Source organism: Neopsephotus bourkii, unplaced genomic scaffold (genome assembly GCF_033783945.1).
Source record: "Neopsephotus bourkii isolate Nb327-2 ecotype Australia unplaced genomic scaffold, CSIRO-AGI_Nbou_v1 NB_1525, whole genome shotgun sequence".
Lineage (NCBI taxonomy): Eukaryota > Metazoa > Chordata > Aves > Psittaciformes > Psittacidae > Neopsephotus > Neopsephotus bourkii.
The window spans coordinates 79,126-93,695 of record NW_026902001.1 but is presented as its reverse complement, the minus strand read 5'-3'; the positions used below and the strand labels follow the sequence as shown (position 1 = coordinate 93,695).

General features: G+C 52.2%; 2 protein-coding genes across 2 annotated transcripts; both read left to right on the top strand.

The window, feature by feature from the left end:
- The first annotated feature begins 338 nt into the window (after positions 1–338).
- On the top strand, positions 339–2,638 carry FOXC2 (forkhead box C2). Its single transcript, XM_061369934.1, has one exon. The coding sequence runs from the start codon at positions 879–881 to the stop codon at positions 2,370–2,372; it is 1,494 nt and encodes a 497-aa protein (XP_061225918.1). The 5' UTR covers positions 339–878; the 3' UTR covers positions 2,373–2,638.
- A 6,378-nt stretch (positions 2,639–9,016) lies between these two features.
- Positions 9,017–11,297, top strand: FOXL1 (forkhead box L1). The gene has a single exon (XM_061369935.1). It carries the CDS (start codon positions 9,237–9,239, stop codon positions 10,140–10,142), a length of 906 nt encoding a protein of 301 aa, XP_061225919.1. The 5' UTR covers positions 9,017–9,236; the 3' UTR covers positions 10,143–11,297.
- Positions 11,298–14,570: the final 3,273 nt, after the last annotated feature.

Here is a 14,570-nt window from a genome sequence, read left to right as displayed (position 1 = left end):
AGGCGCCGCGGGCCAGCGGGACCCCAGGACTGAGCCGTTTGGCTTTGGCTCATTTTGGGGCCAAAACGCTAAAATTACGGAACGCAGGGAGGGTGATCCCGTTTCTGATGTGTGAGTACGGGCGTTTAGAACGGGGTGAGGCGGCCCGTGTGTGTGTGTGTGTGTGTGTGTGTGTCTGTGTGGCGTGTAGCCTGCGCCGTGATGCTCGCCAACGCCACCGCATCCCCGGCCGCCGCCGCCGCTTCCCATTGGTTGAGGCGGCGGGGGCGCGCTCGCGCATTGGCTGGCTGTGGCAGCGGGGGGCGGGGCCAGCGGGGAGTAAAAGCGCGTCGGCAGCGCGGGGAGAGTTTTGAAGCTCCGCAGCGCGGCCGAGGAGCTCCGCGCCCCCCGCGCATCCTGCGCACCCGCGCACCCGCGCACGGAGCCGGCGGGGCACGCGGGCTGCGCAAGACCCCGGGCGGTTGTTGTGACAAGGGCTGCTTTTCCGCAAGACTGCTTTTTCTTACTTTTTTTCTCCCCCCTTTTTTTAAAGTTATATATATATTTTTTTTTTAACAGTCCCGTTTTCCTGCGAGAACAGCCCTCCCGCCTCCCGCTCCGCAGCAGCGCCCGCAGCGGGTCACAGGTGTGTAGGCAGGAATCACAGCCATAACGAAAGTGGGAAGAGGCCGGCAGAACCCACCCGGCCCCGGCGACCCGAAGGATGCTGCCGAGGTGCCGCTGCTAGAGGACACACTGGGACTCTGCTCGCCTCTGAGACTCGCTTTGCCCTGCTTTCGCCCTCTCCCTTTTCCGCAGAGCGGTCCCGAACGGGGGTGAGGCCCTTCCACCCTCCTCCTCTTCCTCTTCTCCTCCCTGGCCGCTGGAAGCCCCTCTCCATGATGCAGGCTCGCTACTCCGTTTCGGACCCCAACGCTTTGGGAGTGGTGCCGTATTTAAGCGAACAGAACTACTACCGGACGGCGGGGACGTACGGCGGGATGGGGAACCCCATGAGCGTGTACCCGGGCCCTGCAGAGCAGTACGCGGCGGGCATGGGGCGCTCCTACGGCCCCTATCACCCCCACCAGCCCACCGCCCCCAAAGACTTGGTGAAGCCGCCCTACAGCTACATCGCTCTCATCACCATGGCCATCCAGAACGCCCCCGACAAGAAGATCACGCTCAATGGGATTTACCAGTTCATCATGGACCGCTTCCCTTTCTACCGAGAGAACAAGCAGGGCTGGCAGAACAGCATCCGCCACAACCTCTCCCTCAACGAGTGCTTCGTCAAGGTGCCCCGCGACGACAAGAAGCCGGGTAAGGGCAGCTACTGGACCCTGGACCCCGATTCCTACAACATGTTCGAAAACGGCAGCTTCCTGCGCCGCAGGAGACGCTTCAAGAAGAAGGATGTCTCCAAGGAGAAAGAGGAGGCCCGGGAACGGCTGCTGAAGGAGCAGTCTAAGCCCCCCGGGCTGGCCGGCGCCGACCTCCCGAAGGAAGCTTCCTCTTCCTCCTCTTCCTCCTCCTCCTCCTCCGCCTCGGCGCCGGCTTCCGAGAAGAAGGTGGTGATCAAGAGCGAGACGGCGTCTCCCGAGCTGCCGGTGATCACCAAAGTGGAGACGCTGAGCCCGGCCAGCGGCGGGGCGCTGCGGGACAGTCCCCGCAGCGCCGGCTCTCCCCCCGCCGCTGCTTCCCCCGGTGCCGCGCTGCCCGAGCATCACCCTGGCAGCACCGGGCTGCCGGGCTTCACTGTGGAGAGCATCATGACCCTGAGGACTTCCCCGGCGGGGGAGCTCGGCCCGGTGAGTGCCGCCCCAGGCCGGGCGGGCACCGCTCTGCCGCTGGGCTACCCACCGGGGCAGCCGTCGGGGTACGGCGCGGCGTGCAGCCAGGCCGCGGACACTAGTGGGAGCTACCACTGCAGCGTGCGCGCTATGAGCCTCTATAGCGGGGAGAGGCCGGGCCACATGTGCGTGCCCCCCGCAGCGCTGGAGGATGGCCTGGCCGAGCACCCTCCGGGTGCCCCATCGCCTCTCGGCACCCTCGGCCTGCCGGCAGGGCAAGAAGGAGCGCTGGGGACCGGGCATCCCCACGGTGGCGGCGGCGGCGGTGGGGGGACAGCGGGAGGGGGGCAGCCCCCTGCTTCCTGGTACCTCAACCATGGGGCTGAGCTGAGCCACCTGCCTGGGCACACGTTCGGTTCCCAGCAGCAGACGTTTCCCAACGTACGGGAAATGTTCACTTCGCACCGGCTGGGGATGGAGAGCGCCTCGCTCAGCGACCACCAGGTGAGCAGCAACTCCGCCTGTCAGATCCCATACAGATCCGCGCCCTCCCTCTACCGCCACGCCGCCCCCTACTCCTACGACTGCACTAAGTACTGAGTAGCCGACACCCCCCGCCTAGGGCCACCCGCCAGAAAGAAAAGTGAAAAAAATGATTACTATTAATAATAATAATTAAAAAAAGGAGAAATAAAAATACACCAAAAACTTCAGAGGCAGGAAAAAAAAAATCAAAGAATAAAAATAAAATATGACATGGGGATCACAGTCTGTAGGTCACAAGCCCAATTTCGGGCCTCCTTATACTGCAGACAAGTAAATCCTGCTTGAAAAGGGGATATCTCCTAAAAAAAATTTAAAAAGAATTAAAAAAAGAATAAAAAAAGAATAATTCTATATATATATGTCTATCTAGAAGTGGCAAGATTTATATGCTAAACTATAGGGGATCTCAGAAAAAAATAAGTTATGGACCAATATCACAACGACCATTTATACTTTTCAAGAGAAGAAAAAAAAAAAAAAAAAGGAAGTATATAAATATATATATATAAATATATGTCCTGGGTATTTTTTAAGTTCTCTGTTGTGCTGTAAAAAGTGTGTGGATTTCTAATCAGGCTGATTTTCAGAGCCATTAATATAATATTTAAAGTTGAGTTCACTGGATTGCTTTTGTCTCGCCCAACAATTCCTAACTTCCAAATTAATGACAAGTGATTTCTCTTTTCGTCTGTGTACAATTATGCCATACTTTCTTTGGGTTTAGAGCTGTTCTTTTCACAAGATGAGGAAATAATTTATTTTTTTTTTTTGCTGGTGGATTCTCTCTTTTTTTTTTGAAAGAAAAAAAAAAAAGACAAAGTATCTGATACTTTTCTACTATTATTTACGACGTGTGATGTTTTGTATAATAGATTTCACCTTGACCATTCCTAAGGACTATTTGCTTTAACCTGCTTCAAAGTTCGTTTGTCTTATGTGGTCCTAATTGTTGTACTTACCTTAAAATAAATCCATGCTGGTTTTTTTTTTTTCTTCTCCAATTCTGACGCTTGTCTGTCTGTATAAGTGTTTTGGGTTTTTTTTTCCATTTTTTTCTAATCTTCCCTCCACCTTCATGCAGAAAACGTGGCACTGGTTGTTTTTAAAACTGAGTCGTTTTCCCGGAGCCTTGAGGTTGATGATGGTTATTTCTTGGAGGAAAAAGCTTAGAGGTGGAATTTAGACCACTGCCGGGAGGGCGGTTGCGGGGGGGAAACGAATAAGGCACCGCAGGGAGGGCCGGGTCTGTTCCTCGTCTCCTCTCCATCCCAAACCCTTGGTCAGCTTGAAACTTAGGGAAGAAGTTTGGGGAGAAGAAGGGGGAGGAGGGGAGGGAAAGGGATCACAGGGAAGAGGATTTCTGCTTCCTTTGCCTGTCCCTGCAGGCGCGGGCCTTGCGCGGTGCTTGGCGCGTCTCCGGCTCTTTCCTATGGCAAAAAGAAAGAGAACAAATCCCATCCTTTCAAAGCATAACATAATAATAAAAAGCGAATCCTGGAAGGCTACAAATGGGTGAGGGTGATGAGAGCGATTGTTCAACACGGACACATTGCAGAGTCAAAAACCAAGGCGGAAAGTTCACTTCAGAATCGTTTTAAGGTTTTTAAACACTTTCCCGTCTAAAGGTTTGGCTGATTTTAACCTTCTCTTTACCTGCTTAAGCTCCTGTTCGCTATGCCGGGCACTGACACATGTTCTGCCTTTCCCCCAGACCATCTTTTATCTGTTGAAGCAGATTTAACCCGGCTCTGGGATGCCGGTAAAGCCTGGAGCAGGCTTTAGGAGGGTTCTTTGGGAATTCCCAAGTCCGGCTCGCTGGATCCCGGCTCTTTTCCCAGCGGCAAAGGCTCACCTATCCAATATTTACCGGGGACACTTCCCTGCCGTGTGTCCTGCCCCCCCCACCCCGCGCAGCCCCTCGCAGTCCTGGCCGCGTTTAGGAGCAGTCACACCAGTGGCAGGCTGCTGTAATCGATGATATAAATTGGTTTTGATCGGGTAAACTTCTCATGAGCTAGAAAGCTGGCAAAAAGCTCTGGAACTCTCGATTTAAAGGAGAAAAAAATGTCCAAGCCTCACTTGATCTGTATTTTAAGGAACATTCTTGTAAAACTCGTGCCATTTTTCCTGGCTCTCAGAGAGTGGGTTTAATTTTATTTTTTCTTTTCCTTCTTTTTTTTTTTTTTTTTTAATGCAACAGAATCCGAAGTTATATTTTAAAGAGAGAAAATATATAGAGTAAAAGGTAAAAGCAAAATACAGCAAAAGGGTAAAGAAATAAATAGAATAAAGGGGTAAAAATACAATAAATAGTGTAAAAATGTAAAAATAAATATAGGAAAAAACCCCAAACTAACAAAAACACAAAAACAAAACCCCAAACCAGGAAGAATTCTTCCCCCTGTCCAGCCCCTTTTCCCACTGGAAATGGCTCAGATCAGGTGCTTGCTGTGGGTTTATCCCACACGCGTTGAGAAATCCTGGGGTCACTACTGCTCCCACATCTTCCCACGCTGGGTAAGGACGCTGGGGCCACGGGACCCTTTAGATACGGGGGAGCGGACGGTGCGGTCCTGGGGGCCGGGGCTCTCTGAGGCGCTGCAACCTGCTCCCCTCTCTCCTCGCTGTTGGACAGTTCCTGGGGGCTCGCAGATGGAGCCGGGCTTGGGGTCCCCTTTCCTCCCATAACACCTTGACAGTGGGTTTTTTTTCCATCCCTGTCCCCATGGAGGCTGCTACGTGGGGTCTGCACTGCCCCAGGGCGCTGCCCCCCCCTCCCCTCTATATTGCACTCTGGCTTCGGAGATGTCAGTATATCAGGATATAAGGCCGTTAGGATCTCAGGATTTCAGGATTCGAGATTTTCACGAGCTTGGCAGAAAAAGGAAAGCCAGCTATATGATCCTAAAGTCCCGGGGCCGGGAGCTGGTAAGATCAGGCCTCCCCCCAGTCAGGGCAGGGTGGGTATGCAGCCCCCTTCCAAAGACAGGAGCTGAGAGAACTGTCCCACCACTGCGACCTGTCCTGGGGGTTCAGGACCCTCAGTCTCCTTCCACCGAGCTCCGGTAGCCCTCATCTCTCTGGGGGGAGCCCTTTGGGTGGGCTGGACTCGCAGGCCAAGCAAAAGCCAAATGCGGGACACGGGAATCGTTTTTGGAGCTGCATTTAAAAGCTAGGTTATGGAGGTGGATAACGCGATAGGAGTCTGCCGGGACAGGTGATTTCAGCCCGGCCGGAGCAAAGGGGGTGAAAGAAAAGAGGAAAGCCCTTGGTCCTGCATAGCAGGATCGGGCCCCACAGACCCTCGCAGTCGAAAGACCAGCATTATTCCCTTCAGGACTAGATAAAGGAGGGCTAAGCTCTGTCCCCGGCGTGGGGGCTGGCCGAAACTGTTGCATGGCTGTTTGCAGCGAGTCGGGGCCCAGCGTGGCTCGGGGCAGCAGATGAGGGTGGTAGATGAGGTTTTATTTAATCTCTTTTATTCTTATTAATATTATTTCTTGCGGCGCTGCCGTTAACCTACAGACTCGCAAACCTGTCCGAAAAACCCAGGCAACTCTGGGTTTCGGGAAGAAGGGCCGGCTCTTTTCCAGCTCATTCCCACCGGGAAGGTGTCCCCACGGACTGGCCAACGGACCCCTTTCCCCTGGGCTGCAGGACCCGGGTAAAGAACAACCCCTTTAGGCCTCCTCCCACTCCCCAGGCCTCTAAACATCCCAGAACAGAAGCTCTCTGGTCCCCCCGGGGCCATCCCATCTCCCCGAGATCTCAACGCGCTTGTGAGAAGGCGCCGGCCAAGAGGGTTTTGCGGAAGGCGGCTAGCCCATGTGTCACTTTGGAGGGGGCTTTGCAGAAAATCCACACCAATTCTTCCCGCTGAAGGGCTGGGAGGGGACGAAATACGCGTCCAAGCCCGGGCCGCTATCGGACGGCTTTGCAACTGTACAGCACCCTGCACTGCGAGGGGTGGTCAGCTCCTGCCCGTCGCGTCTGAGGGAGCGTGGGCCGGGATGCAGCGGGATTAGGGAGCACTGATTTACATCCCCACTACCCCCAGGCCTGGATAAAGGAAGGAATGGGGAGCCCTGATTTACTCCTTGCTCCCCTCGAGGGGCCGGGATGCAGTAGGAGTGGGGAGCAGTGGTTTACACCTAAGCTCCCACCGCCTGGGTGCTGGGGTACATCAGGAGTGGGGAGCACTGATTTGCGCTCTGCTCCCCCTGAGGAAAAGGGATGTAGCAGGAGTAGGGAGCACTGATTTGCGCTCTGCTTCCCCTCACTGCTGTGATACAGCAAGAAGTGGGGATCATTGATTTGTGCTCTGCTCCCCCCGAGGGGCCGGGATGCCGAAGGAGTGGGGAGCACTGATTGACACCCAAGCTGCCCCCTGGGTGCTGGGATACAGCAACGAGTGGGGAGCACTGATTTGCACTTTGATTCCCCGAGTGCCGGGATACAGTAAGGAGTGAGGAGCACTGATTTGCGCCCGCTTCCCTCAGAGGCCCCGAGCCGGAGTTCTCCTTGCTGGTACTTTAAAAGAGTCTTGTCAGCTGGAGAGGAGGGGAAACACGTCCAGGAGCTCCTCCATCGCTGGCTCCGAGGCTTTTACTTCGTCCGTTTAGATGAAGAGCAGCGGTAACACCATTCCCCCCCCTACCTCCCCGCCGCGCCTGCTGCTTCCCCGGCCCCCCCCGTCGCTACCGAAGCCGCTCGGAAGGCTGTTCCCGGGTGGGTAACGCAGCGATGCCACCGGCTGGAGAGGCACAACAGGCAGCAGATAGGCTGGGAAGAAGGAGCAGAGAGAAAAGCCGCATCCCCGCCTCCAAGGAGTTCCTACCGCAAAGAGGGGAAAAGAAGGAGGAAGTAGGAATTTTGCTGGGGGAGGGAGCTCAGGGAGTGAGCCGAAGCCCTTGTGCCTGTCTCCCGCCGTACACGCGAGTATTGATTATTTTAATAATCCGTGCTTGGAGTGTCCCAAGGAGGGGGGGATTCCCCGAAGGGGGGGGTGTGGTGTGTGCGGAAGGGGAGAGACCCTCGGCCTCAGCAGGCTGCCCTGAGGATGCGTTAGAGCAACTGGGCTCTGCCCTATTCCGCCCCAGCGAGAATGCTGGTCCTCAAGCGTCGACATAAGGGGAGCCCGCCCCTCAACCCTTCTTCTGTCTCCTTTTCTTATTTATTTAGGGGTTCATTGCGTTTATGACACGGATGGGTCCTGCCGTTTCCGGGGGGTGGCGGGTGTGTGCACCGAGGGGGAGGGATGCTGCATTACTGGCAAGGGCGGTGTCAAAGGGGCGGGTTTCCCTCCTGTGTGGGGCCAGACAGTGAGCGGGGAGACCCCTTGCCCCCGAGAAGCCCCCTCCCTTTGCACCCCTGCTGTATTTCCCAGGCTTGCACGACTCTGGCAACCTCTGGGGCTCTTCTGCGTGTCCGCAGCCACCGCGATGGCTTTTACCCTGGGGTTAACCCCCTTCGCCCTGTATTTTGCTGGGAGAACGGCAGGAAGGGAGCAGAAGTGGGTGAAAAACCCCATGGGTGAAGGGGGGCTTGCAGGAGGGAACCTCGGAGCTTTTACCTCTTTCCCTGTCAGGTTAAAGTCCCACCACTGTGGTGGAGCTGCACTGACGGGCTATTTCCCTCTGAAGGAAGAAAGGATCCTCCTCTTTCCTCCCTTGAAGAAATGATGCTTCACGGAACGGGGTCTCCCCTGGGGTCTAAAGCAGGTCCGAGCCGCGGGGGCTGGAGAAGCAGCCGACACCTCCAATTGCATCGGGATCCCTCGGGGCCTCTGATTAAAGCTGTTACATCAGCAAATTGAAAAAAATAAAAACCCAACAACAGAAAACACAGCCCCAAACCTGGACGTTTATACAGAAAAAGAGCATCACAAATTCCTAATGTAAGCACCGGCCAGCTGTGTGCACTTGTAAAGTTGTTATAATCCCCCTCCTTGTTATAAACAGGAAAGTACATAATATAAAGCAACAGGCCCGCGTTCACAAATACTGGCCCTCCTCCCCGGTCCTGCCAAATTCCCTCGTTATGAAGCTCGCTGCAGCCCCCGGGCCTCTCCCCCAGTGCAGGTCCGGGGCTTCCCTTCACTCGGGGCACGGGCCGGGTCCGAAGCAGAGCCCCGTACACCTGAGCCCCACTTTGTCGGGCCTCCAGAGAGCCCCTTTTCCTTCCTCCCCATCGCAGAGCTGCCTTCTCCCTTCCCCAATCCCGTTTTCTTAATTTTTATTTTTTTTTTCCTTGCAATTTGGTTTTGCTTTATTTCAATTTTTTTTTTCTGTTGTTGTTGTTTGTTGCCCCAGTTTTCCTGCGGGGCTCCTCGCCTGCTCCTCCCCGAGCTCCAGCAGTGTACATCCTGCTCTGCTGTGTGTGCTCACAGCGTCAAAGGGTGGACGTGATATTTCAAACATCAGATCAGTGCGTTTATATATTGGGTGCCCGGAAATTTTTCCAAATAAACACAGCTTGATTCGACTTGGGTGGGCAGACTTATCAACAGACTAATTCTATAAACAAATGAAGGAATAACCCGGAGACCATTGGCTGGTACCAGCGAGACACGTGGAAAGAGCTTGGAGTTTTGTAGCAATGAAATTTTAATTAATGTGGGTGGGCTGAGAACACAAACGACTGTTTATCAGAGACAATTTATTTTCCAGTGCTAAGTCAACATATAATAGCAAACTTACAACAATTATTTAACTTTTTTTTTTTTCCTCCTTTTTTTTTTTTTTTTTTTTTCTTAAGAGCTATGAAGCGGGGACAGAGGCAGAACGAGCTCCTTCAGGCAGGGCTGGGATCTGAGCTCACACAAATAGCTCCCCGGTGGACTCGTCCCAGGTTCCTGCCATACCCGATCCCTTCGCCCTGCTCCGCTGAGGAAGACCCGGGGCTGGGACAGCGCCTGCGATGAGCCACCTCTACGGAAGCCCCCTCCCTACCATGGGCAGCCCCCCCGTGCTGTACCTCCCGGCTGCCCTGGGGTTCGCCCCGAGCGGTGCCATATCCCGGCAGGACCCCCCGCAGAAGCCCCCCTACAGCTACATCGCCCTCATCGCTATGGCCATCAAAGAAGCTCCGGAGCAGAAGGTGACCCTCAGCGGTATCTACCAGTTCATCATGGACCGCTTCCCCTTCTACCACGACAACAAGCAGGGCTGGCAGAACAGCATCCGCCACAACCTCTCCCTCAACGACTGCTTCATCAAGGTGCCGAGAGAGAAGGGCCGGCCAGGCAAGGGCAGCTACTGGACGCTGGACCCGCGGTGCCTCGACATGTTCGAGAACGGCAACTACCGCCGGAGGAAGAGGAAGCCCAAAGCCCCGGGGCCGCTGGAACCGAAGGGCACCGGGCACCAGGGGCAGCCCGCCCGCCCCGACGAACCCAAAAGGGCCAAGGGCAGCGCGGCGGCAGCCTCGGGCGACGAAGGGGTGCCGGGGCCGGGCGGGGGGGAAGCGGCTCCCCCTTCGGGTCCCCCCCGCTGCGGCGATGCCCCGGCCCTCGCCGCACCCCGGCCGCCCGCTGCCGCCGCCCCGCCGCCCAAGAGCGGCCCTCGGGGTCGCAGCTTCAGCATCGAGAGCATCCTGGCCAGGGGGTTGAGGCAGCCCCCCCCTGGGGCAGGCCCCAGGGCGGCCCGGGAGAGCCCCGTCGGTGGCCCCGTCGGTTCCCTGGTGGCCACCGGCGGCTGCGGCCCGGCCTGTAGCGCCTCGCTCACGCTCGACTCCCAGGTGCACGGGAGGCTTTATCACATCGGCATCCCCTTACTCTCCTGCTTCCCTCTCCAGTTCTCCGAGGCGGTGTTTAATTTGCAGTAGTTGCCCCCATAATTAACTAGCACCCCTCCTCCCATCGCTGCTCTGTGTGTGTGTGTGTATGGGGGGGGGGGGTGATGGGAGGGAGAGACCGGACTCGACCCTTGCCAGGCGGGTAAAGACCAAAAGCACTCCCAAAAAAAGCGATATTAAAGGTGACTCAGGATTTCAGGGCATTGTCAAGACACGCATTGCTGCGGAGCTCTCTTTAGCGATTGCATCCCACCCCCTACTGCCAGATCGACTTTTAAAGGTAAAACAGTTTTCTTTTCCCTCGGTGGTGGAGGAGCAGAGGGGGGGCTCATGCTGGCCCCCAGCCCCACCGGGTTGGTTCTGCACCTTTAGGCTTTGCATCCCTCAGGTTCCTCAGACCTTGTTTCTGCTGAGCTCTTTGGGTCTCCAGTTTTCTTCTTTTTTTTTTATTGTATTTTTTATTCTTTTTTAATTTCAAAACCCAAACCCACCCCTTCCATCCCTGGGGGAAGAGGCTGAGTTGTGTTTTGCTATTAATACCCACGGGTGCCTGCACATAGTAATTCTTGGTACTGCTCTATTGGTCCAGTCCTCTGAGCGCGTAAAAGGCAGGTAACCAGGCCTGAAACAAGGGCAGACCAAACAGTCCAGGCTCATTCTGCACAACCCTGCTCGCTTTGACTCAGCACTGTATATATGGTATTAACACAAGTTGTTGTCCTGCCTAGCTCTTATGCTTACTGAATATCGCGACAGCGTTTCTTTCTCACTCGTGGCCAGAGAGAGGAAGACAAATGAGCAAAAATATTGTGGATGTGGGGATGTGGCCAGCTTCCATATCTTGCTGGGATCGGTTGCTTCTGACCAAAAAAGACTGAAGCAGGGTTATGGAGGCTGGTCTTGATATTTTGAAGTAGCTCTGTTAACAATCTGGACAAAAGACATTAGCTATGTTCCCAAAGCTTTCTTTTCTCTTTGAGAAGGAAGACTCCAGACACAGTAGAAGCCATCAGGAATATTATATTTTTCTTTTTTTTTATTTTATTTGTTTTTTTTTTTTTTGCAATAAATAGAGGCTTTTTGTATATTAGTGGACAAATGCCCTTTTGGAAAAGAAAAAGATCTATATTCTCAGTTTTCATTATGAACCCAAACCTATATCCAATAAAAGTATTTTGTTCAGGACTGTGGCTGGTGTGTTGTAAAACACCCTTTGGCTCGTGCAGCCAGAGGGCAAAGGAGTGGTGCCTGCTGCTGGATGCAGCAGTGAGCTCTGGTGCAAATATCCTGGCGATGACACGATGGACCACACTGCCAGGAGAGGTAAAAGGCGGGAGAAGCTAAAATCAGGGCCTTGGGAAATCTCCCACTCCTTGTGACCAAGATAATGTTCCCAAAATGGTTCTGTTTATCCTTCCCTCCCCTTCCCCTCTCCCACCCTCTCTCATCAGCAAAGCCTGTCCTTAAATTAGCACCTGGACTATTGTAAATATGTGTTTCTAGGTTACACTGTGATTCAACTTCGGCATCAAAATGCCTTGATGTTTGGACCAGGAGCTCAGGGGGGCTCATTTCAACTTGAGGCAAAGAGTCCTTCTCTGAGTAAGTACAGAAAATCTCCCAAAGGTGGGAACTGATGCTGAGCTTCCCAAAAGAAGGATGCTCACAGATGGTTCTCTGCATAGGCAGAGCTACGGCTTCTTACTGTGAAAAAAAAAAAAGAATAAAAAAAGAAGACGAGGGCTTTTAATATAGATTTTCAAGCTAGATCTTATTTAAACCAAACCCCTTATTTGCTTCCTATGTCTGGCAATTCCTATTCAAATATCTATTGAGTCCATTCTTTAAAGCTGTGGCCTGGAACAAAAGAAAGAACAACCCACTTGTAAAGGGGAAAAGCCACGTGTGTTCCCACCAGTGCTGAGAGGGTTATCCCCTGTGAAATCCCTTGTCCCAACAGTGCCACAGTAACCAGACAGGTATTATAGCCAGTTGAAGAAGTGACCACCTCGTAAGAAGGTTTCTGCTCAAGCCTGGAGGCTGACACCACCAGTCTTAGAGTCCATGTGTCAGCATCACTCTCAGCAAGATGCAGGAGTAGGGAAAAGATCCAGATTAGGTCATGAGGATGTGCGCTTGTTTCTGCGTGAAGAGAGTGCAAGGACAGCCCCACAAGAAGGGAAATCCCCCTCTAAGCGTTTGCAACCAACGTCTTCAGGGTCCTCTCCTTCCCTTTGCCTGCTCCTGGGTTCCTTCCCTTCTCCTTTCCCTTCTCTTAGGCTTTCTCTGCCTAACTTGACATCCCGGATGTGACCCCTGTCCCCCAGTTTTTGTACTGCTCAGCTGCTATTCCTGCTCCCAAAGTACCTTTTTGGACCTGCAAACCCTGTTGTGCACTTTCCTACTCATATAGATATACCCCCTTAACCTTAGGGCCCTTTCTGTACAAGGGCAGTTTTTTAGTGGCGAGTCCTTTTTGGGGGGGCCCCCCCAGTCTGAAGGATTAATTCTCACATTAGGATTGCAGTCTGCTATGTACACCATGTATGTTTTTATCACAGGCATGTGTTTTTTTTTGAGATTCAACTTTTTCTATGAAAAGGGAATTTATTTTTTTGTGAAGGTCTGCTCGTGGTGACATTTGATTTTATTTCTGTTTTGTTGTAGTGGCTTGGGACCAAGTACAGCTGCAATGTTTAAAAGCCACACTGGGCCTGATTTTGGTTTCACTTGAAAGAGTAAAATTAGTAAACTTAACATGCTCTGCACAAAAGTGACACTAACTCGAATAAACTCAGAATTGAGTGAATAGTTATGAACGGCAATTTGTAATTAATTGGGATCAGGCCATCGATATAACTTGCAGGGGATGAATACCAAGAAAAAGGGTCTTATTGACAACAGGCAGAATGACTAACCACACACGGCTTTTCCACGTCATCTGTTTATATAGAGAGGAGAAGAAGTAATAGTACAATAAAAACAACTGTGCTTTGGGGAGGAGAAAGAAGTGTGCAAGTCAGTACAGCGGTACCTGCCACTTGGATATAGTGGAGCATCCTTTAATCCTCTATACATCCAGTGAATTTTGGTGCTGGGCAGTACAGGACAGACATACAATGTGTCATACAAACACAAAGGACTTGACAAGCTGCAAATAATAATGGTTTCACACCTGTTTCACAACCCAAAAAAGCAGCTGCCCAACACAAATCTGCCACCCAGTATTTAACTCATCCCCGGAATCTTCCCCCTCCCGGCTTTCCCAACCTCTCTGAGCTGGCTATACACACAAGTCTGAAATACTGTGAAGAAGTGCAGAAAATAGCCAGTGATGCAGGATAAACAGCGTACTTCTTGTGTGGGCGATCTATGTGCCTTTCCGTTCCACTGGAGAGGAATGACCTCTCCCAGCCGAGCAAGGTTTCATGTCTCTGAGGTCTGCAGCCAATTTTAACTCATAGGAGCAGAGAAGAGCACGCAGTGGAAGAGGCTTATAGTGGATTCGTTTGGTTCATTGAGCGGCTTCACTCCAAACACAGGTTTCCTATGAAGGGAACTGAAAATTTGGCATAATAAAATAATACAGGAATATAATTTCTCATAAATGGGGCTTCCAATCTTTAAATATGTTCAGTGTGTGTGTTCTCTTAAAGTTGGTTCCATAGCATATATAAAAAGTAACAAAGTACTTACACATGAGCAGAAGCCACATTCAAGACTTGTCACTCAAAGTACATGGCTGCCTATGTCTGATTTCAGGGTCACATAACTCTAAGGGACTTTGCAACCGCTTCTACTTTCCCCCTCTCTTCTCCCGCTTTTAAAAGCTAATTCTCTTTCCATCCTTTAGCAAGGAATCCATGTGATGTAGACAGCACCCCTTTCCACACCAAAACCCACTGGCTTCCTGCTAATTGCTTCTGAGTCTGTCATGAAGAGCAGCCAATTCATAAAATGAGAAGGGGAGAGAGACCTGTGTTGTTGCTTGATTCATAACCCCACACACCCACAAAACATCTCCTGGGAGACAGCATTTTGGATATTAAACAGATCACATACTTGATTTTAAGTGAAAGACCAAGAAGACAAGATCACAGAATTAGAGAAGTTACAGATGGAAAAGGTCTATGAGGTTATGCAATCCATCAGTCTGGACATTGCATAATTGCTCCCCACAGTATATTTTTAGTGCATTATCCAGACAAATCATTAAGTGCTTTAAAATGGGCCAGATTCCTCAAACGCATTGCGTGCTAAGTCACAGCTGATTTCACCGAGGCTCGTAGCTTGCAGTGTCTAACAAGACACCAGAAGAAACTTTTGTGTGGTCAAGGAGAACAGAACGGATGCTTCCAGAAATAAACTTGGGTCTGATTCGTTATTCCTCCTAGGAATCTTTCCTAAATTGGCTGAACTAGGTTGCCTAAATCTCATTTTCGGCTTATAATGAATAAT